Consider the following 23,581-nt stretch of genomic DNA (forward strand, 5'->3'; position numbering starts at 1 on the left):
ATCACCAAAAACCAATATTATATGCCATACATACACAAAAAAGGCATTATACTCTAGAGAAATATTTTTGTGAAAATGTAAAAGTTAAGATTATTGTACTTAAAGTTAACCTTCATGTAATAAAAGTTTAGTAAACTAATATTAAAATTTCATGCTACAGGTTTCTTTGCCTTCCGTTTGGTAGGAGCTTGCTTCTTCTCTGGTGGTGCTACATTTTCGGGGTCAGATGCATCTGCTACATTCCTTTTCAGATGTTTTCTTGAAGTAAAAGTCTTCAACGGTTGTTTGTTGCCCTCTGCCGCATTATCATTCACATCTGCCACATTGTTATTCACCTCTGCCATATTACCCTCTGGTTTCTCGTTCTCATTGGCATTCTCCTCTGCAATATTACCCTCTGGTTTCTTGTTCTCATTGGCATTCTCCTCTGCTTTCTTTTCAATTTCCTTCTCCTTTTTGGCAGCTTCTTTCTTCAACTTCTTATCGTCTGCCAATTTTTTCTTCCTCCTGGTTACCACATCTGGATAGACTTCTACTCGTTTGGAATTGAAATCAGCAAGTTTATTGAGAACTTCTGCCCGTTTGTCATTCATGTCTGATAACACAAGTGTGACACATATTTCGGCACGCAGAATAATCCTTTTACGGGGCTGTATTGTTTGAAAAAAAATTAATAACATTATCAACATCATTTTAAATTCCAAAATAAATAAGGCTAATAAAAGTTAAGCAAATTGCAGTAAAAGTTAGGAATTTTGACTTAAAAGTTATGATTCGAAAAATTCTAACCTCTTTCAAATCAGGACAGCTACATTTGATTCCTTCAAATGTCAACATACTAATCATCGTATAAATTCCACAGTCAAGGTCAGAACCTTTTGCAGTCTTCCAATCAAACTCAACCTCCTCCATGGGGTACGTTCCAATATCACCTTCATGATTATTGCCTCTATCATCAAGGAAAGTACCAAGGAGATCACACTGAAAATAATATTAAACACATTTATTGGTTTGTAACAGAAAAAAGAAAGTTGAACCGGTAATTCAACATTCTTAAATTGACTAGAGGTAATTACCAGAGTTGTTGAAAAACTTTCAAAGTCAATGATTTGAGCTTCATCATACACAAGATTGTCCACGTGTTGCATCGTTTTGGTTTTCAAATTCAACACAAATAGGAAAAAGTGGCGTTCTCGAAAAAAAGGAACAAAAACCTATAAAAACAAAACATATTGTGATGTTAATAGATACACAAAAACAAAACTTAAACTAGTGAAAGTAAACTTTAACTTCAGAATCCTAAACTTTAACTTTGGATACCTTAACTTTAACTTCAAATGCCTAAACTTTAACTTTAAAATCTTAAACTTTAAGTTCAGATACCTTAATTATAACTTCAGACTCCAAAACTTTAACTTCAGGTCTAAACTTTAACAACAGAATGCTAAACTTTAACTTTAGAACCCTCAACTTTAACTCTAAAATCCTCAACTTTAACAAAATTATCCTAAACTTTAACTTCAGAAACCTTAACTTTAACTTTAGAATCCTAAAATTTAACTTCAGAAAAATTTAATGTTAGAAGTTAAATTTTAGGATTCTAAAGTTAAAGTTAAGGTTTCTGAAGTTAGAGTTAAGGATAATTGAGTTAAAGTTGAGAATTTTAGAACCCTCAACTTTAACTCTAAAATTCTCAACTTTAACTCAATTATCCTAAACTCTAACTTCAGAAACCTTAACTTTAACTTTAGATCCTAAACTTTAACTTCATAAAAATTGACTTTAAATTTAGAATCCTAAACTTTAACAACAGATGCCTTAACTTTAACTTTATAATCCTTAACTTTAACTTTAAAATCCTTAATGTAATTTTGAGGTGATGCCAAGTAATAACTGACCAGATCAACACAGGTGATGTCAAAGCCATTGTTGTGAATATCAGTCCACTCTTGCCAACAATTTAGAAGTTGATCCAAAGCAGCCTCGTTAGTTGAATCTTGCCAAAGAAGTTCCAAAATTTCCTACAAGGGAAAACAAACAAATTAGTACAACGCAAACATTTCCTAAAAATACGTTAACTTTTACTAAACTACTACACAATTTAAGAAACTCACACTTTGGCGGACACCAAAACAGAATTTTGAAGGCGGTGAGGCATGCTGCATTTCATTTGCATTTATCATTAATGCCCAACACTCAATAATAGACAAATAGATCTCTTGATCTTCAGCAAGTGACAACATATCCTCTCTTTCAATCATATGTACGGTATCAAACCAGACCAAAGTTTCCCTAAAAAAAAAAATCAAAGTTAAGATTTATTAAGTTAAAGTTATACCTTTTGTACTTAAAGTTAGGAAAATGTATTACCCTTCACTTGGTCAAAATTAAGTTACATTATATAAAAAAATTAAAAGACTTACTCTGCCTTCACTACGACAGGATCATCCAGAAGGCAATAATCAGCAACTTCTTGATACAACTCGGGCAAACGTTTCATGTTCCTCTTGTAGAAACGCATGAAATGTCCGACAAGGAATGGTTCAGTGTTAACCTTACCACATGGAATTCCAATTTTAGCCTTGCCATCAGTGAAAGAAGAGTGTATAATGGAATGATAACCGACAGTAGGATCGTAAACTTTTAATTCTTTTGGAGCAGTTTCAGCACTTGGAAGAGGTCGAACACTTGGAAGAGGTTCAACAATTGGAAGAGGTACAACCGGCTGCTCAGATAAGGTTGGCTGTACATCAACCTCCAAAGTTGCGCCTGTAGTAGAATAAATGATTTCTTATCATTTAATGTGAAAAGGTTAAAGTTTTTTTAGATATTTCTAAGTTTTGAACCTATAGTAAACTGAAATAGAGTAAAGTTGCACCTTCATTGGTCTGCTGAGCTGGATCAGTGGTAGCATCAACAATACGAGGTTCTTCACACTGTACAGCAACCTCCAGAGTTGCATTGGTATGCCGAGTTGGATCAGGGATAGCATCAACAATACAACGTTCTTCACACTGTATAGCAGTCTTGTTAGCAATTTCATTGACATTAATTTCATGAAGAACTTCTTGGATCTTTTGATTTGGACTAACATCTCGAGGTATAACATTAGGTTTTCCATCACAGTATATGTTCTCCAAACCTCCTGGCATAGACTGAACTGAAACTACCATCTCAGCCAATTCTTGCATCATGGCATAATACCTTGGATCCAAATCATCATCCGGCAGCGATGGAGATGAACGGCGCCTCAGTGCTGATACAGCTTCAAGTTGTTTCAAATGAAAATTTGAAACAATTTCCAAGTTCCTCTTCATTCTCAAAAACTCCGCATGCATTTCCTTCAAGATTCGGGAAAAGTTAGACTTTTTGAATTAAAAGTTAGACTTTTGAACTTAAAAGTTAGACTACTGAAACCTTAACTTTAATTTCAGAAACCTTAACTTTAACTTTAGAATCCTTAACTTTAACTTTAAAATCCTAAACTTTTAAGTTCAGAATCCCTAACTTTAACTTTAGTATCCTAAACTTTAAGTTCAGAATCCTCAACTTTAAATTTAGAATCCTTGAAACAATTTTAGAATCCTAAACTTTAACTTTAGGATCCTTAACATTAACTTCAAAATCCTCAACTTTAACATTAAATTCCTTAACTTTAAATACATAATCCTTAACTTTAACTTTAGAATCCCTAACTTTAACTTCAAAATACTCAACTTTAACATCAAAGTCCTTAACTTTAAATACATAATCCATAACTTTAACTTTAGAATCAAATCTCAAAACTACAATAAAAAATTTAATAAAAGAGAAATAACTATAAAAATGTTGAGAAGAAACTTACATCAGTTGCAATTGATTGAATTGCTGAATTTGACAATTGCCCATCAGGAATGACGAACCGTATATGGTTCTCATCATCGTTCACAACATCATGCCTACCACAAATCTTGGCAAAACCTTCTTCAAAACCCAACTTCTGACAAACAGGGTAGGTAACAGTATTTAATAAACCACTGCCAAAGCAAGCTGAATCCTTTTCCAAAACAAGTCTTTCGTGAATTTTAGTACCAGACCAATTCTTCATCAACGGAAGACTACAACTCTCTGCAATGCCCCTAAATTGAAGGCGATGAAAATAGACAACTTGTAAAATCCACAAACAACCACCAACGTTACCCTGGCAGCCTGAAGTTTTATGCTTCCTAATAGCTCGACAAAGTCTCTCATGGACATATCCACACCAATCAAGATTCTTTATTTCATCTACATCCTCAAGAACTTTAACTAAACCCAAATCAGCAGTCCTATTAGCTATAGGAGCTAAGAAAATAGAGAATGCAAACATCACAAATATTCGCTTGAACATTTTTCCACCTTCCTCTAATTCACCCATCTTAATCTCCAACAAACGCAATGGAATGGTTGCATTTTTTAACTTTAAAGTACTCTCTCCACTGATTTTTCAAACCTACATCCTTAGTCCTAGTGCTGCTATCTACAATAGGATTGTCAGAATGTAATGGGAGAAGAAACACATCATGCACATCACATGGACTAAATATGAATTCCTTTCCAGCTTCTATTTTAAACAACCAACTAACAGGATCAAAATGATCAATCAACCAGGGAAATAATGTTGTATCTAACTTAGAAGTTTGCGTAGGTAAAGATAACAACCAACCAAATCCAATTTCCGAAACAGCCTTAATTTGATTTTAATTGAATGTTTCTATGACAGCTAACAAAGCAGTTGGTCTACACTGGGTAGTCATGTTTGAAGTACTGCAACCCCCATCAAAGATAAAAAAAAAGTTAAACAGGTAAAAGTTAGACTTTTAGCAGTTAAAGTTTGGTTATTAACAGTAAAAGTTAGGTTTCAGATGATGGAAGAATTTCTTAATATTTACAACAAATACCATAACTTTAACCTACATAAGTACAATTTTAATATTTAAAAGGAAAAAGTTGACTTTTAGCAGGTAAAGTTAGGAGAAAAAAGTCAAAATCCTTAACTTTATATTTAGAAATCTTGTTTGTAAGATTTGAATTTAACATCAAAATCCTCAACTTTAACTTCAAAATCCTCAACTTTAAGTTCAGAATCCTTAAACTTTAAATTTAGAAATCTTAACTTTAACTTTAGAATCCTAAACTTTTAATTTAGAATCCTTAACTTTAATTTCAAAATCATAAACTTTAACTTTAGGTTCCTTAACTTTAACTTTAAAATTCGTAACTTTAACTTCAAAATTCTTAACTTTAACTTCAAAAATCTTAACATTAACTACAAAATCCTTAACTTTAACGTCAAAATCCTCAACTTGAAGTCCAGAGTCCTTAAAACTTTAATTTCAAAATCATAAACTTTAACTTTAGGATTCTTAACTTTAACTTTAACTTCAAAATTCTTAACTTTAACTACAAAAATCTCAACTTTAACTTCAGAGTCCTTAACTTTATATCATTTCAATAACTTTAAGGCACACAAATACAACTTTAACACAGAAAAGTTCAATTTCAGAAATAAAACAAATTGTAAAACTCACATCTGGACATCATTTTCAGCATCAACAGGAACATCAACATCAACCTCAGCCTTAATCCTTGCCTTCTTCCCTTTGGTTTTTATTTCAACCAACTCACTCTTAACCATTACTTTCTTCTCCATGACTCCCGGCTTCTTCTTCCCTTTGCCTGTCGATTTAACCAAACCAGCATTAACATCCTCGTCCTCTTCCCCGTTCTCGTCCTCGTCCTCATCAGTATTAACATCCTCATCATATTCATAAAGAACATCGTCATCATCGTCATCATATTCCATATTTTCTGAATCTGGATATTGAATGTCATCATCTTCTTGTAAAATCTCCTTCTTATTAACAGTTTTAGTTCTCGGCATGATTCAATGATGTCAAAAATCACTGCAAAAGTTAAACTCCTATTAGATGAAAACTTTGTAAATATAAAAGTAATAGATTTAACTGTTAAAGTTAAGATATTAATAGAAAAGTTAAGTCTTAAATGATTGAAAACTGTCTTAACTTTTATGCCAATTTCCATAACTTTATTATATAAAACTATAACTTTAACACAACAAAGTACAACAGTGAAATAAAACAGACTGAAAGACTCAATTTAGTTGTAGAAAGGTAAAAACGTGAAAGTTAGACTACTACCAATTAAAGTTAAGTTATTCACAGTTAAAGTTAACTCAATTTTCCTAAACTTTAAGTCAATTATCCTAAACTTTAACTACAGAATCCTCAACTTTAACATTAGAACCCTCAACTTTAACTCTAAACCCTCAACTTTAACTCAATTATCCTAAACTTTAACTACAGAATCCTAAACTTTAACTTTAGAACCCTCAACTTTAACTCTAAAACCCTAACTTTAACTCTATAATCCTCAACTTTAACTCAATTATCCTAAACTTTAACATCAGAAACCTTGCAACTTTAATACAGATTCAATGATTCACGTGCTTGCAACTTTGAATACAATGTTCTTCACTATTAGGTGAATAACCTTAACTTATTAACAGATTTATAAACTTTAACATTTATGTAACATAAATTAAAGCACAAAATTGAAATCGCAGCAAAGGAACAAAATCGCACCAAAGAAGCTATCTGTGCAAAGGAACAAATCGCAGCAAAAACAAACGATCGTTGAAGAAAAACCTAAATCAAAACACACAAATACAAATTCGAAACAACACAAACAAAACGCGACATAATTGGAAGAATAATTCAAGTAGAACAACTAAAATAATTAAACCTAATTATCAAAATTCGAAAAATCAAAGAAAATAGGTAGAAAACTAACATGGATGAACTGTCAAGGTAAATGTAGCAAAATCGCGAAGAAATTGCAGAAGAAATCGCAAGAAGTTGCGGTTGAAATGCAGAAGAGAGAAATCGCGGTTGAAATTGCGAAGAAATCTCAGCTAAATCGCAGCAGAAATCGCAGAAGAGAGAGAGAGAGGAGAGAGAAAAGAGAGAACTGGGAAGATGAATGAAGACCAACTGACTACTTCCCCCAATTCGCGTTTCACTTGTTTCACTTCACACGTGCCAATTATTTTGAGTTGCCTAATATGGGCTTGGTGTACAATAATTTATTGTACACCCATTTTAAACAAGATTTTGTGTTTAATTTTTAAATGGGCTGAGCGAGATTGAAATTAAACGGGTTAGGCTAGATCCGAATGCAGCCAAAAAAAACAAATTGAGTAAAAATCAAAGTTGAAGATAAAAAGTGCAATCAAGTTCGTCGTCTTCCAATTCCCCTCAAAATAAAAATAATAATCATCTTCTAATTTCATAACCTTAATGGAGAACATGACGATTATTCCCCTCAAGAAATTTTGACATGACTCCACAATAGCAATAACTGAGTTAAGTGATTTTCTTAATTCTTTCTAACTTATGTGATTTTCTTTCACTTCAATTTAGTGTTTCTTTTTGCGTGTTGTTTTGTTTGTTTGTGATTATTGGGATATTGAGATTTTAAATACAAATTGATTAACCAGGAAAGAGAAAATTGCAAGTTCTTGGAAAATGCTTGTACAAATCGTTCACATACATTATTCTAACTATATGATGACAATATGTCAAAATTGCTACACCAAATCTATGGCCTACTGATAATTTTTATATTAAACGGGTAGAATCAAGTAAATCAGTCCAAAAGTCATTGAATTTTAACTATCCACTAAGCTTCATTTATAATTCCTCAGCTTTTGCAAGTGTTAATGTCCTTTGCCCAAGAGTTTGGTGATCACCTTAAGCCAACCAAAACCAAAACCAAAACCAAAACTTATTACCATTTTCTGTACCAAAAAATGGACATCATAGGCTCGGTGTTGTCTGCTGCACAAACTTTGTTTGCAGCGTTGCAATGTTTAGAACTTAAAGAGACCATTTCAATCTTTGGCTACAAATCCCAACTTGATGATCTCAACCGAACCGTTTCCGCCATTAGTGCTGTTTTCCGTGATGCTGAGGCCAGGCAGGAGCTCTCCCATGAAGCACTGCAAGGATGCAGTTTTTGAGGCGGATGATCTGTTGGACGAGTTTGTCACTCTTGCTGAGCAGAAGCAGCTTCTCAAGGCTGGTGGTAGTGTCTCTAAAAAAAGTGAGTCAGTTCTTTTCTCTCCCCAACAACCCACTTAGTGTTGCTTACAAGATGTCTCATGGGATTAAGGATATCAAGAACAAGTTGGATGCTATTGCTTACAATAGCCAGTTCTGCTTTAAGCTTGGTCATGAACCTATCAGGAAGAGGTCGTTCGAGACTTGTTCTTACTTGGATTCAGGTGATATTATTGGAAGAGAGGGTGAGTTGGAGAACATTGTTAGTATCTTGCTTGATTCTAAGGTTCAATGTGATCTATATTTCTTAACGATTGTGGGAATGGGTGGGTTGGGAAAAACTTAAAGTCTTTGAACAACTTGAAAGGCCGTCTTGAAATCATGATCAGGAGGCCCAAAAATGCTACAATTGTTGTTAACCAAGATAGTAGGAGGGAGGGATCATACCTAAAGAGTAAAGAGTAAAGAGTAAAGAGTAAAGAGTAAAGAGTAAGGAACATCTCAATCACATTGTATTTCGTTTCACACAGGAGGAGGAGACTGATGGAGGAATTGAAGATGGGGGAATAACAAGATTGATGGAAGAGCTGCAACCACATTCTAATCTGAACCGGCTAGAAGTGAATGGATATCATGGTAAGAAACTGCTCGGTTGGCAAACTTTTCCCCCAAATCTTGTAAAGCTATGTCTTATTGGTTGTGGGGAGTTAGAGTTCTTGCCATGGCTTGGGAACTTGTATGTTCTGAAAGTCCTTCAACTTAAAGACTTGGGAAAATTGGAGTACATAGAAGAAGATAGTCCACCTGTATTGGGAAATACAGAAAAACTATCGTTCTTGTCATCGCTGGAAGAACTTCGGTTAGAAGATATGTGGAAGTTGAAAGGATGGAGGAGAGGGATCATCTTCATCAACTCCTTCATGATAGCAGCAACATCAACAACGAGGCACATTTGCAATTACTACCATGTCTTTCTCAATTGAAGTCATTGGTCATAGATAAGTGCCCGGAACTGACATGTATTTTGCCGTGTCCTAGGCTTCAAGTCCTAAATATCAAGAAATTCAACAAAAAGTTGCAAATAATTAGAGAAAACCAAATGGGTTGAGAAATCAGGAGCATCCACATCCTGTTTTGACATTGACGTTCCCTCTAGGCCTTCATCGTGGTTGTCTGATCATGAAAAGAGGAAGGATAGTATTCTTGTTCCCAGATTAAGGAAGGTGATGGAAATTGACAATGTGGCATGGCTTAATTCTTTGTATGCAGTGCTTAGACATTGGTCTACCTCTCTACAGTTAGTAACCTCGGGTTTCTATGTGCAAATGTTTCATTCCCACCTTCCACTAATGAGGCAGAGTAGGAGTTGTTAGGCTGCATTTGCTTTTTATTCGAAGATGATGATACCTAACTGGCAGACTAGATCAATTTGTTTTGACTTTTGACATAATGGGCACTGGCTCATCCTTGGGTCTTCTTTTTTGTTCTAGTGTTTATGAATTTTAGTGTAAATTTTTCCTCTATTTTCAAATTGCTCCAATAAAAAAGAGAGGGGAAATTCAGCAATTACTGCTCGATTTTATTCAAAATTGTTCATGAATTTGCTAGTATGCTTAATTATTTTATTCAAAACAGATAGGTGTTCTCATCCACACCTTTGCTCGATCCATTTGCATGATCAAGTTAACCTAGGCCTTGTTTTCAACCCACAAGAAGAACAAAATCCACTCCAACCTGTAGATCAAAACCCAGCTCAATTTCATATCCAACACCAACAACTAGATATAGCCCAACTTGAAAATAACGTACCTTTCAGATTCAGATTTACCTTTGATATCCCAATGCCAGCTCTGCTTCGATATTGTGAGTCACTTGCTTCTCTCTTCTTTGGGTTGGGCCGAGGTGAGGGCGTGGGCAACAACGAGCCACCACCTACCCTTACAAATCTAAGATCAAACTCTGAGGGTGAATTACTGAATTCCCACTCCTACATCGGAATCATTCATGAAAGGAATGTTTGAATTTGATACTCCTCGCCTCCTTTGGATTCAGATTTCAGAGGAAGAGGAGGAACATAAGAAAAAACTGAAAAGGAAAATCCCAAGGGAAAAGACGAAAAGTGAAGTCAAAATTTTGGAAGGCAACATGAATATTAGCTGGAGTACTAGGTGAAAAAGGAACAAAACAACAAAATGTGAAAGCATTCATCAGTCTCACAATTGACTTGAACAAGAATTTTTTTGCAGATTCAAATTCTGACGGTGAGACCACAAAGAAGAAGGAAGGAGGAATAGAGGTGATCCAAAAGAAAGCCCAGGAAGCTTTCTCTATTTAGGTTGATGAAGAAGAGTGCATGGTTTTTAAAAAAAACAGAAAGTAATGAGGTTTGTCTAGCTATGGTTCTCTATCAGGGAGGCGCGCATGGTTTCGGAAACAACATCAATGTATTTTATATCCCAGAAGACCATAAAGGCTCGCGACTTCCTGCATGATGAGCCAATAATGACAGACTTTTTGCTCGTCATTTTGTGCACAAGTTTTATTGAACAACAATGACAGACTTTTTGCTGAATAACAATGGCAGAAAAGGAAAGAAAACAAGGGAGATGAATACCTTCAAAAAAAAGGGAGATGAAGGAAGATAAAACTGGAATGGAAATTTCAGTTGACGCAAAACAAGAGAAGCAAAATCTTCCAGAAAGAATCCCGCCCAGTTGTGTAAAAGGGGGGCAGTTTGCTGAAAGTTTATCCCGCTATTTCTCTGTTTTCATTCCCCATTTTCCATCTAATTTACCAGTGGAATTAATAACATGTCAAAATACTATTGATGGTGTACAATATTAGTGTACTTGAAGTATTTTCCATAAAACAACAAATACGCAAAATAAAGTTAATTTCAAAAATAAGTGGAAGAGAACTAATAAAACCCTATTCAAACAAATAAAATTTTTAAAAAACCTTATAAGCTGTCACGTAACAAACTACTCTGTACCCAATACGTTGAAAATTCAATCACCATAAACTATGGAGGATACAGAACACTTCTTTTACGATGAGTATTTTTTTTTTCACACAGGGGTTGCATATCACTGTAGATCTTCACAAACTACGATAAACCATACCATCTATAGATATTACTCAAACAAGTGAACTACAAAATCCAACTCACTGTGTAATTCACATAAGTATTCACGTATATCACACCCCGTACCCTTCACGCCAAAAAGTCCTGGCACTTCAAATTTCAGTAGGTTGAAGAAGAGGAGAAGTTTGTCTATCAGTGTTTCTAGAATATTGACTTGGCTTCAGAGCTGGATCTTGATATGCAACTGTTAAGTTTTCGAGAAATTCTGTCATTCTGGGATCATTCTGTTCTTCTCTATCCTTTTTAATCAAACACTGCAAAAAGGACAATTACACAATGTTAGTTCATGGAAAATGTTGGGATAGGACACTTTTTTTCTACGAAACAAAAATGATGCTAGGAGTATATGGGAAAGAAAATTGTAGAGAAAGAAGAAAGAAGAAAGAAAATCAGCATCAGGGAAAAAATAGAAATGAAGTTGCATGGTAGGGATTTTGACATTCTGATAGGTAGCTCAAACATTTTGCAGCAAATCACTTAATGGTAAAATCACTGTGCCTTCCAGTACTTATCTTCAAGTATAGCTTCATTTCAATTACTTACCAAACTAAAGAAAAACCGTATCCAGAATTTGTTGAACCTGAAAGGTCCAGTAATACAGCCTGGATTTGACAGAAGTCTTCTCCAACTGTCCAAAAACACTCAATTTATGCAAAGAAGATCAAGGCACTAAATAGAGTTGTCATCTACAGATTCTATCTCATACCCAGAATCAGTTATTCTTCCTCTTTATTTAGGAAAACCACATATAACAGCATGCGAAAGGACATTACTTATTAAATGATTGTTTAAGCCCTTCTCTAGAGAAAATGGTAGAGACAAGATTGAAAGTAAGCGAAGCTCGGCTTCGTCTAGTACCAGGGTTGGGACTTGTGATCTTGAGGTCCCAATCTATATTTCTCATTAGAGCATAGGAAGGAGGGGTGTTCCTCGCCCCTTTACCACTCCCTTGTCCTCGTATGTCAAGGGCCCAATCAACGTACTTTGCGGTCTGAGATTGGCCTAGCCAAAGAACAGACAAGAGAAAGGGCACATATTTGGTGTCAATCTTCAATCTCTTCTCTTCCTTTCGATCTCTTTTATTTATTGTTTAGAGTTGTTTGATCCCTAATGTGGTGGTGAGGAAAAAAAGGAGAGAGAAAGTCAACCTTATCAAGCTTCAACGGTGCCCACCAGCAACCCCACTCAATTCATGGCATTCTGAGATACAATCCTTACCCTTACTCTCCATCATCGAAACCCTAATCTTGGGCACTCTCTCTCCTCCACACCATCGTCGTCAATGTTGAATACTTCAAGAACATCTTTACTCCCCTAATTTGTGCTTCCCCTTCACTTGGCTCTCTTCTATTGAACTCTTCAATTCTATACTTTAATTTGGTCATCTTCGACAACGCTCATTCTCTTTGGCTGTGTCCAGTTCTTGCTGAAATTCAGATGGTCACTCGTCATGGTTGTGTTTGGGTGGACAGCGTAAGCGAAGGCAAAAAGAAGAAGAGGGGGAGAAATTTGGTGGTGGGATGAAGAGGTGGTTGAGAGGAAAGAGGTTAGGTGTGGCGGTCATGAAGGTGGTGGTAGGGTTTAGGACTTTAGGAGTTGAGGAAGGTGGATCAATTGTCAAGGGGAAAAGTAGGTGGTCATATAGGGGTGGGTAATATATTTGATAAATGGGTGGTTTTTGCCTTTCTCTCACTTCTCCTTAATATGTGTGCCAATGAGGTAGTGTCAACCAACCGCTGGAATCTGCAAGGAACTACAATAAAGGCTGAGCCTTCCTTGAGTAACTGACACAATATACCCCTTGGGTATGGAATAGTTCCATACCCTGGGCTGTGATTGGTTTAAATTGAATAATTTCATGTGGGGTTGTTATTTTAGATTTAAATTTAAATCCCATGTGGGGTTGCTTTTGTGAAAACAACCAATGGGAGTCCAGGGTATGAAACTATTCCATACCCAATGGGTATATGTATCAGCTTCCCAATTTCTTTGTCTTTCTGCAGACTCAATGTCCTCAGACGCACTTTAATCTCAAAGGATAAACAGGAAAACAAACTAACCCTAGCCAGCTACTTCCCTTATTCTTCGGGAAAGAAAGAAATACAGCGTCGGCAACTTTCTGACACTCGTACTGCCAATCAGCTATTACCTTCTGGCTTTCTCTTCTTCCAATACCCAGATTAACTGTCAACATTTATAGACAGATGAGCAAAGTAAAGAGTACTAGGTGAAGAGTAACGTCCGACTTCCACTCATGAGATACCAAAATAAAAAATGCTTCCAAGAAGTCCCAATATTATTGAAGGCAGGAAAATATAGCAGCTGCGATTAGACCTGGTTATTGGACAGGGTAGTCAAATGGATATAGGGTTAGGGTCAAGTTAATAGGGCATTTATTGGGCAGGGCTCTTATTGGACAGGGCCTTTATTGGACAGGGTCATTATAGGGTCAAACTTATACTACAATTATTTTGAAAATTAAAATAGTAATGATACAAAAACTTACGTGTATAGCTTCGTATTTACTTGTACTTGCACATGGCTCTTTTGTTTTTCATTTTCCATTGCTCGTTTATTGACCCGCTCACTAATGACCCGCTATTGACCCGCGACCCGCTTTTGACCCGCCCATTATCGACCCGCTAAAAATGACCCTTTCAATACCCGACCCTCTTTTGACCCGCACCGACCCTGACCCGCCCCGCCCGATAACCAGGTCTAGCTGCGATACAGGCAGGAGCATGTGGAACAAAGAACAGTCACATAACAAAAAGCATATCATCTATGAACCGTAACCAGCACCACCGACATCTAACCAAGGGAGGTGAAGTCGGGATATGTTCTATCAAATTGGAAAAAAAAAAACACTGCATTATTGTGGTTCAAAGTGCTTCTACATAGTTTACGAGATGATGTCTAATATGTACTTTTCATCACCCAATCTACTGTTTTGTGAAAACAGAACTGTATCAGTGTATCATTTTTGTTTTTGTTTTTTGTGAAGTATCAGTCTGTCTTAATCTTAATAACAGACCACACACACAAACAGAAAAAAAAAATATATAAATAAATAAATAAGAGGATACAACAAGAGAAGGTGTCCTCACAAAAAATAACTTGATAACTTTACCAATTATCCCAGTTCTATCTCCCCTGTTGTAGAATGGAAAAGCCCCAGCCACCTTATTCCATAAAGACGAAAACAAAATTACTTAATCCCAGAGTAAATAACGAGGAAGAATAGCACCATTGAAAATATGGCACTTCCCGATCACTGCTTTTCCCCAAACCAACTTCTTCTCCACCACACCAAACCCCATAAATCGAATCTATAGACAGTCTTGTGTATATGAAGGACACACCCCAGTGTCTTTATACACAACAGAGAGTTCTCCAGAGAGAGTCTTGTATATTTAATTTTAAAGATGATTAAAGTTAAACAGACTAACAGAGACAATAAAAGCTATTATATTCCACGATTGACATGGCTTCAAAAAATGTTACATTGCGGAAAATATATGGTGGATTTGTGGGTGGATCTGAGTAGGTTGTGATTTAAAACATTGGACTTAGACCGATTCTAGACATCTACACCCTGATTCGCACCGGATCCATCGGTCTTACAAAACTTGAACCCAAACCCTTAGAAAAGGGTAACTCATGAGAGTCATGTCCATCCGTTCCAGACATTCTTAAGTGAGGGTGTTGAAGTAATAACAATCTTTAATATTAACTCATAAATAATAACAACCACCATAACCATTTATAGGATTTTTGTTGAAGGAGAACTAACAACAAAGCACTTTCAAGAGGAATGTTTTTTAAAATAATCATCTCTTATATGGAGTCTTTATTCAGAATACTTAAGTGATGGCTAAATAAACAAAAATGGAACAGGTAGTTGTGTGTATTTGAAGAATAATGGGTAGTTCAGTTAACATATTCCAGTTAAGGTGACTTTTAGAATAACACGCACATTGAAGGTTGGTTTCGGGTAAATACTTCAACAGAGGATAGCCTGAAAGGCCTGAATAATACAAATGTAAATAAATTATTCTAAACTGAACAGCATAATTAGGAAAAGGAGAGAGAGGAATACCTCAGCAGCATATCCCTTTAATATAGGCAGAAAGCGCTTGCGGCAGTAGTCATTAAATAGGAGCGTCAGTATAGGTAAAGGGATTACTAAGCTAGATGCCAGAGGGAGATCTTTCAACCCAAATATTCCTATAGCAATAATTTGCATGAGGACCAAGGAAAATATTGTTGAATTATGCACTATGGACCAGTATTTTCCCCCGGTTTCATACTTCGGTGCATAGACATTCAAAAGCTGCAACAAAGAGCAACATAGATCAGAAAGCTAAGAAATACAAAGGCCTACAGAGTCCAAAAATTTTCTTAACAGCAGCCTGATATTTCAAACCATTGTGTAAAAACACATGCCCTAAGTCAGGCTTTGGACAATACACAATAAAAGAAACGAATCCTTAGCAGGTGCAATATAGAAAGGAAATAAAGAGATTGAAATGTAACTAACAACCTTCATTAATGGCTTTTAATTCAAGTGTCACATTATTAAGCACCAACAGCATGATTGAAATAGAAGAAAATCAAGAAAGAGATTAGGTGAAACTACCAAATAAATACCAATCGAACCGAGAATCAGGGAGTTAAGTGGGTTTAATACTTTAATTACTCCCAGGGAGATTTTAAATAAAAAATTAAATGGATATCCCTTAAACAACAAAAAATTGTAAACTTAACCAACTCTTTTGGATTAGATGAAGAAGGAACTCCTTGATTGATGCCAATATAGCAATGAAATATGTTCTCATAATTTTTTATTTGAGTTCCAAACAGTTACCCTTGATAATCCTATACCACTAAATGTAGCCCCCTTTGTCATCTCTAGTGGGAAAAATTGTCAAATAGTACCTTTTTCAGTTGAGTTTATGAGCTAGTACCTCATTGAATATTTTTTGATACCTAGTGCCTTGATTTCACTAAAGTATTAAAAACATCACCTTAATTCTATTTTCTGGAAAGAAAGCAATTTTCTGAGCATTCACTTTACATTCCGACCAATTTTTTGCGCGTGTTGTACACTCCCACACAAAATCTCACGTGCCTTCTTCTTCGTTCTTCGTTGTTTGGGAATCCATATCACCTATGGTTTAGAATCCCTTCATTTGTTTTTCATCCTTTTTACTGTGTATTATTCTTGCAATCAATGGATTTGTGTGGAAATTGTATTTTCATAATTCGGGTAAGTTTCCCCAAAATCCTCATTGTTTTACGGTCAATTAAATTGAATCAACCCTAATTGATCTTTTCCCCCCTCTATATGTGTTTTGATATGTCTTTCCTTATACTTAAGTAAATTAAGAAGAGAAGGAGTTTGTCCTTGAAAGATTATTTTGAGCCAATTCAAGAAAATCACGATATGAGTTATTATGGAGAAAAATCTATGGAGATGGTGGGAAAAATTGGAAAGAGGATTTATAAAATTAATTTTGTAAAAGAGAGTGTACTAAACGTGTTAGATTACAACGAAACCTGGCGGAAAATTAACTTTGTCGCCGGAAAATGGAGTTAAGGTTGCAATAAGGTGCTCACAAAATCCTTAAAAACAAGGAATTTTTTGACAATTTTGCTTTTTGGGTGCTATGGTGCCACTTCCTTTTCTTTCCTCCATTCCTTAAGTCTCTCTCCAAATCTAATCATATTTAAGCATTAAATTTTAAAAGGTATTCAAAAACCAAGGCAGTCATTTCACCTGACAAGAAACAACATCAAAATGCAAGTCATATAATTATTTTTTAGAGGAAAAAATGAAATCAAACCAACAAACAGATGCGTTCACATCAGCCCAGCATCACAAAGTACCCAGACCTATTTTTTGCAAGCTTCACAAACGATTGTAATGTAGTTATCTGGAAAACATTCTGAAATTACTTTAAATCTCAGGTTAACATGCGTCTCTCACATAAGTTGCTTCTCTTGTACGTTGTACCAAGAGAAAATTAATTACAACTGGGTTAAATCAAAGAAAAGATGGACTAACCTGATTTCGGAAAATGAGATATCCCATACAAAAGTAAACAAGAAGAAACGGCAAAATCAGCGGGGCAAGAATGAAGTATGTTATTCCAAGCACCACAAAGAAGAGTATCCTGGGAACTTCACTCTCATAGGGAATTGATGAGACTTTCAAATCGTCAGCCACCTTTTTAGAAAACACTCTTCTTGGCAAACTCCAGATGAGATTGACTAGCTGAAAAAGCTCCGAAGATACACTAGTCCATCCGCTTGTTACGACATATGAAATGAAGAACGAAGCCTGCAGTAGAAGTTTCCAACCAGAAGAATTATACTCCAAACTTTTTTCAATTTTAAGTCAGCATTTTAGAAAAAAAAATCAACAGACAAATTTCTAAATATCAACTAAATTAGACAGCAGAGTGTTAAAGTATGCCATCTACAACCGGCATGAAAAAATCTGAATAGCTGGCAACTCGTGAACAGCCCGAATCTTCTGTAACGGATGGGTCAGGGTCATAAGAGACTACTTTTTTCGATTGACCAACCTGATCCAAATAGGTCACAGGACCATCGATGATCCTGCGCCAAATTTTATTACAACTTAACAGTTACTTAAAAATTCTGAAAAGTAATGGCACAAAATAGGTGCATTCAAGTTTTGATTGGTCCCAACTCTGGGTAAGCATAAACCTGAGACTGAACCATTTATTCTTGGCTGCATTTCTTCAGATTGAACACCCATTCATTCTTGAGTTCTCGTCGACGTTTTGGTAGTTGTACCAAATTAAATGTGTGATTCTCATGCAAGGATTTTATCTGATCTTGCATAGCTTCAATCCACTTTTCTGGTAAACATGCTAAGAGCCTCTTCCTAAGACTATGTTTCTCCCCCTTCAGTTAACAACTCACCACTAACAAGTTTTCCCGGAAGTCGTCTATCTCTAATAGACCTTCTTGACTATGGTGGTGATAGGGGTTGACTTTCTTGTTGTGTTATTTCTCCCCATTCTTCATATATCATTATTGCTAACGTTGTGAGGTTCTTCATGACCTTCTTCTCCCCCATGAATATCAATTATGTTTGGAGAAGGAACCGGATTAATGATTATAGGTGATTCTTGATTGGAAGTTCTGGGTTTTGTGGAATTTTGTATGTCTTCGATGGTTTGGTCGTCAAAGAAGACAACATCTCTACTTCGAACGATCTTTCTTTCTATAGGACCCCATAACCTATAACCAAAATCATCTACACGATAGCCCACAAAGATACGATGTTTGTCCTGCTATTAAAGTTTTGACCTCTCATCCCTTGGAATATGAACGAAGCTCTACACCCAAACACTTTCAAGCTTCCATATTTTACTTTTCTCCCACACCAGACCATTTGTGGAATATCACCATCTAGTGGAACTGAAAGAGAGATTAATCAAATAAACTGCAGTCTTTACTACCTCCCCCCAAAATGATTGGGTAACTTCGCATGAAATAACATCGAACCGACTCTTTCAACCATTATGTATGGTAATGTTTTAACCTTTTTCTTGTAATTGTCCCACACTCAATAAATTACTTTTGAGATCTAGAACATACAAAACATTTAATATTGTTTCAATAAACAAATTCTTGGTTTTCATCTTAATATCACTTTACCCATAACTTTTACAGTTGAACAATAGCCAAAAGTCACAATATAATGAAAATCTTAATTTCAGTTCCTTGATTAAGGCATTACAAACTACAACATTTTATAGCTTAATACAATGTCAAAAACTAGCGGAGTTCCTAATTAAAAGAATTGTTTAATTAAAAACCAACAATGACAAATAATTCTATTCCTCTAACTATTTTAAATGTACTAAAAAATTCCAACATTGTCTCCCTTAAACTGATGTTTACCGATACCAATTTAAACTTTAAACTTTATCAGTTTCCATTTCCAATGAAGGAACATCCCAACAACTTTCTAAGTTTTACGAACATATATCTTTTAAGAGCTTTTGCAAATGTCTGGAAGTTGATCTTCTCTTTTGCAAAACATAAGATCAATTGATCCATCCTTGCATAGATCCCTTAAGAAATAGTATTTAACATCAATGTGCTTACTCCTTCCATGTAGCACTGAATTCTTTGACACGTTAATTGTTGAGGTGTTGTCACAATATATTTTAGTAGCATGAGCTTGTTTAAACATTGGTTCATTTAGCATTCCTCTCATCCCTATGGCTTGAAAGGCACAAGTTGTAGCTGCAACAAACTCTCCTTCCGTACAACGAGACAATAGGCTGATTTTAGACCACCATGATATGGCGCCTGTTCCATACATAAAGACATAACCAGAAGTACTTTTTACGTCATCTTGATGTGCTGCATAATCGCAATCGGTATAACCAATTATACTGGATTTTTCACCTTTCTTGTAAAATAATCCTAAATCTCGAGTTCCTTGCATATAATAAAAGATTCTCCTGGCAGCTAAAAATATAATTCCGTTGCATACTTGCATTTTCCATGCATCTACTAATTAGGCTTACAGAATATTGTAATATTGTGTTTCCTTCGTTCCATATTTGTTGCGCCATGGGGTTGGGCATAAGATTTTTGGTAGTGGTAAAAAGGAAGAGAGAGAAAGAAAAAGTACAAATTTGCCCATGTGATAGAAGCATTATAAGTCAATAAGAGTTAACATACAAGGGTATTTTGGATATCTGTAGTGTGAAAGAAAAAAAATTATTTCCTAAAATGGGTATGATGCAATAGTTCTGAAACTTTCTTAAAAGGTAAATGGTGCAATAATATTTGAACGGAGGAAGTATATAATATTAGGCCTTGCCTACAATTTGCTTTTAAAGAGTACCATTAATTTTCTTCCCAAACATGTCTTTACTTAGTTTCATTCATGTGAGTACTTCTAAGATTATAATCCTTCATTTGAAAATTCTCTCCCCTTCTTCTGAGAAAGAAACTAGTACTGACCCTGTACCATGCACGACTTTTGTTATGTTTTAAAGGTGAGTTTAATTTTCCCATTCATCAAAAAGAGTAAATGTATTTTATTTCACGTTTCATTTCATAATATAAATTGCTATATTACTTGAAATTAATAAAAAAAACTAAAAGACAAAGGGGCATGAAATTTATTGGAGGTGAAGGGGCATAAATTATTTTTGATGGTGAAGGAGCATGAACTATTTTTTGTGGTGAAGGGGCATGAATTATTTTTGGTGGTTAAAAACATGAAATTGGAAAAGAAAGGGGCATGAAATTTAAATAAAATAAAATAAAATGAAAAAATATTTTTATAGAGGGACACGCGGCTAGATATTCAGTCAACTGAGTGAACCACTTCAATGCCTAGAGATGGTTCATTATTCCAAGATCAGACATTTCAAATTATTTCATCATGGACCTTTTGAATTCAACAAACATTTTCTCAGCCCCACTTAATAAATATGAGGTCATCAACATATAAGCAAACTACGAGCATTTTCTTGTGTCAGATCTTCATTATGCCTAAAAGGATTCTTAAGGAGGTGGAAGCTTTCTGCAGAGTGTACTTGTGGACAGGAGATACTGTCAGTTCTAAAAAAGCCTTAGTGGCTTGGGAAAAGATGTGCCTTCCCAAAGCTGCAGGGGGGTGGAATATCAAAAATGTCATAAACTGGAACAAAGCTGCTGTTAGCAAGCTTCTGTGGGCTCTTGCTTTCAAAAAAGACAACTGTGGGTGAAATGGGTGGATGCTTATTATATGAAGGGGCATGATCCTCTTGCAATATTCCTAACTCTTGTTCTTGGGCTCTGAAGAAAGTTCTTGGGTGCAGAGATATCATTCAGCATCTTGGTGGCTGGCAGTCAGTTACAGCAGGAGCTAATTTTTCTATTAGCAAGGCTTATAAAGGTCTGCAGGGGGATCATCCTAAAGTTTCATGGATGAGAGTGATTTGCGATAATAAAGCAAGTCCGAGGAGTATTTTTGTTACTTGGTTGGCTGCTCTTAATAGACTTGCTACTACTGACAGATTGAACTCTTGGGGAATCCAATGTTCTAATCTTTGTGTGCTGTGTAAGATTGGTAATGAATCTGTGGAGCACCTCTTTTTTTATTGTAGTGTTTCTGACATCTGTTTTAGGGATTCAGAGAAGTAGCTATGGTTTTCAGTGCAAGAAAACTGGAGAAACTGCCACTCTGTATTGTGTTTTGCTAAAACCATCTATGCTATCTGGCTGAATAGGAATTTGATTGTGTTTAATTCCCCTAGCAAATCTGTTCCTGTAATTGTAAAGGAAATCTTATTCAGGGTTTCTTGTAGATGTCAGGATAAGTTTAGACACAGATTGTTGCAGTAAGTTGTAGTTGATGTTGTAGGTGTTTGTGACTAGCTGCTGCTAGTTGCTTTTCTGTTGTTTTGTGGCTTGGTCTGTAAGTCTCACCTTGGGTTCTTTTTCCCCTTGGTGCTTGGTTATTAATACAATTATTAATTGCCAAAAAAAGAACTACGAGCATTTTTCCGTTATCCCCTATCTTAATAAATATAATATGCAATGCAATGCAACAACACCAAGCTTTGGGTATTGTTTTAATCAATAAAGAGCGTTCCTTATTCTATAAACATTTTTTCTTTCGGAGCAAATACCTCTGTATAGTCAACCCCAAATTGTTGCTTATCTCCCTTGACCACTAAACCCGTCTTGTACTTATCTACATCCCCATCTTTATTTAATTTAAAAAAAAAAACCCACTTCACCCCTATTCTTGTATATCCCTTGGGAAGATCACATAATTCCCAAGAATTTTTCTCTCATCCCATTTCCTTACGCCACTTAGATTCTTTTATTACACTATCAAATGTTGTAGCATCACAATATGCGAATAAAGAAAATTGAGTATGGTTATGGTGTGGACGTGTTTTCATCTTTTGCATGGTTGATTGGTGAATCTTCACTATTATTTTGCGAATTTTCAGTTACATTTGTTGGTTCTTCGAAAAGGAAAGGTGTTTTCCTTCCTGTTCATCCTTCGTCATCAAAAGTTGATTAAAAATTAGAGGAATATTGGTTTCTCACTCCAGTTCCATGTGCTTTCTTCATCAAATACAACATTTCGGTAACTTTTATCTTTTATGCATAGTATTACATAATATGAATGCTTTGGAAGTTTCAGTTACTCGCAAAAAATACAGGGTTTCACCGTTGTCATCGAGTTTTATTCTTTGCACGTCAGGAACATGGGCATACGTAATACACCCAAATACTCGAAAATGATCAATAGCCGGGTTTTTTCCACTCCATGCCTCTTCTGGAGTCATGTTTTGAATGAATTATATAATTTATCACCTCTCAAAAATAAATATATAATTTATCAAATACATCTCTACTAAATATTATCTTTTGTGTATAGGATTTGACAATTTATATGCTTTGGAAGTTGGGTACATTGACTTATACCACCAAAAAAAAATTGACAAATTGATTTTTACCACCTAAAAACAGAAATTGTAATATACTACCTAAAAATAAAATAAAAATTGTTTTTTACCCCCTCTTAACAGAAAGACGGACAAAAACGTTATGTGAGGCCCCTTTTTGACGCAAATAAAACATAAATCATACCTTAAAGCAAATTGATTCTCTTTGCAAATCTGGAAAAGAATTATGCCTCTATCAAATTGAGAAATACTACCATATAATGTGAGTTAATGGGTAGCAAAGGAAAATGTTAACTTACATATATGTAAATCATGGGAGAAGAGAAGGAAATCAGAAATATAGTTGTTGAAATCGGGCCCATATAAGGTTTCCGTCCACCTTGCCGTTAAAAGTTGGTAAAAGAACAATTTTATTTGTTTTTAGGTGGTAAAATACAATTTCTATTTTTTAAGGTGGTAAAACACAATATGTAATTTTTTTAAGGTGGTAAAGGTCAATATTTCCTTGGAAGTTTCACTTACTCCCAAAAGTACACATTTTTCACCACTGTCATCGAGTTACTTTCTTTGCACATCTGGAACATGGCATAAGCAATACACCCAAATACTAAAAAATGATCAATAGCTGGTTTTCTTCCACTTCAAGCCTCTTTAGGAGTCATATTTTAAATAGAAAGTATAAGGTTTATGTTCAAGCATGAACGTTCCAATTTACTGCTTCTCACCAAAATGCCTTCAGCATTCTCCCTTCGTCCAATAAGCTTCTCACCATATTAATAAGATTTCGGCTTTTCCATTCCGATACATATATGTTATTGTTAATCTCTCTTTGAATACCATGCTCAGTGGAAACTGATATTGGTAAACAT

The 23,581-nt window shown here is 35.3% G+C and overlaps 3 protein-coding genes across 8 annotated transcripts in view; 1 reads left to right on the forward strand and 2 right to left on the reverse strand.

Moving 5' to 3' along the window:
• LOC130461506 (uncharacterized) lies at positions 1–4,396 on the reverse strand. Its single transcript, XM_056829632.1, has 8 exons — positions 3,845–4,396; positions 2,879–3,341; positions 2,424–2,769; positions 2,115–2,292; positions 1,899–2,021; positions 1,077–1,214; positions 790–981; positions 1–650 (listed from the first exon to the last, which is right to left on the reverse strand). The coding sequence occupies exons 1-8, from the start codon at positions 4,394–4,396 to the stop codon at positions 150–152; spliced, it is 2,493 nt and encodes an 830-aa protein (XP_056685610.1). The 3' UTR covers positions 1–149.
• Positions 4,397–7,335: 2,939 nt separating this feature from the next.
• LOC110790196 (putative disease resistance protein RGA1) lies at positions 7,336–9,549 on the forward strand. 2 transcript variants are annotated; one of them, XM_021994977.2, is made up of 2 exons: positions 7,336–8,142; positions 8,630–9,549. In XM_021994977.2, the coding sequence occupies exons 1-2, from the start codon at positions 8,047–8,049 to the stop codon at positions 9,080–9,082; spliced, it is 549 nt and encodes a 182-aa protein (XP_021850669.1). In that variant the 5' UTR covers positions 7,336–8,046; the 3' UTR covers positions 9,083–9,549. The 2 variants fall into 2 exon arrangements, with proteins under 2 accessions (XP_021850669.1, XP_021850668.1); XM_021994976.2 differs by having other exon boundaries at positions 7,493–8,344.
• Positions 9,550–10,975: 1,426 nt separating this feature from the next.
• Positions 10,976–23,581, reverse strand: part of LOC110790195 (CSC1-like protein HYP1) — a 28,036-nt gene continuing 15,430 nt past the window's right edge. For all 5 annotated transcript variants that reach the window (XM_021994970.2, XM_021994971.2, XM_021994972.2 and 2 more), the window contains 3 exons: positions 17,312–17,587; positions 15,344–15,577; positions 10,976–11,498 (listed from right to left, as the gene is read on the reverse strand). In XM_021994970.2, coding sequence (XP_021850662.1) covers positions 11,337–11,498; positions 15,344–15,577; positions 17,312–17,587 — 672 coding nt within the window. In that variant the 3' untranslated portion in view covers positions 10,976–11,336. The remainder of the gene's footprint in view (positions 11,499–15,343; positions 15,578–17,311; positions 17,588–23,581) is intronic.

The sequence above is a fragment of the Spinacia oleracea genome, chromosome 5 (assembly GCF_020520425.1).
Source record: "Spinacia oleracea cultivar Varoflay chromosome 5, BTI_SOV_V1, whole genome shotgun sequence".
NCBI lineage: Eukaryota > Viridiplantae > Streptophyta > Magnoliopsida > Caryophyllales > Amaranthaceae > Spinacia > Spinacia oleracea.

Coding starts and splice junctions, on each gene's coding strand:
- LOC130461506 (XM_056829632.1), bottom strand. CDS start 4,396: ATGGGTGAATTAGAGGAAGGTGGAAAAATGTTCAAGCGAATATTTGTG. Junction 3,342..3,844: donor TTCAATCAATTGCAACTGAT/GTAAGTTTCTTC, acceptor CGAATCTTGAAG/GAAATGCATGCGGAGTTTTT. Junction 651..789: donor GCTGTCCTGATTTGAAAGAG/GTTAGAATTTTT, acceptor CAAACAATACAG/CCCCGTAAAAGGATTATTCT.
- LOC110790196 (XM_021994976.2), top strand. CDS start 8,201: ATGGGATTAAGGATATCAAGAACAAGTTGGATGCTATTGCTTACAATA. Junction 8,345..8,629: donor TGATATTATTGGAAGAGAGG/GTGAGTTGGAGA, acceptor CGTTTCACACAG/GAGGAGGAGACTGATGGAGG.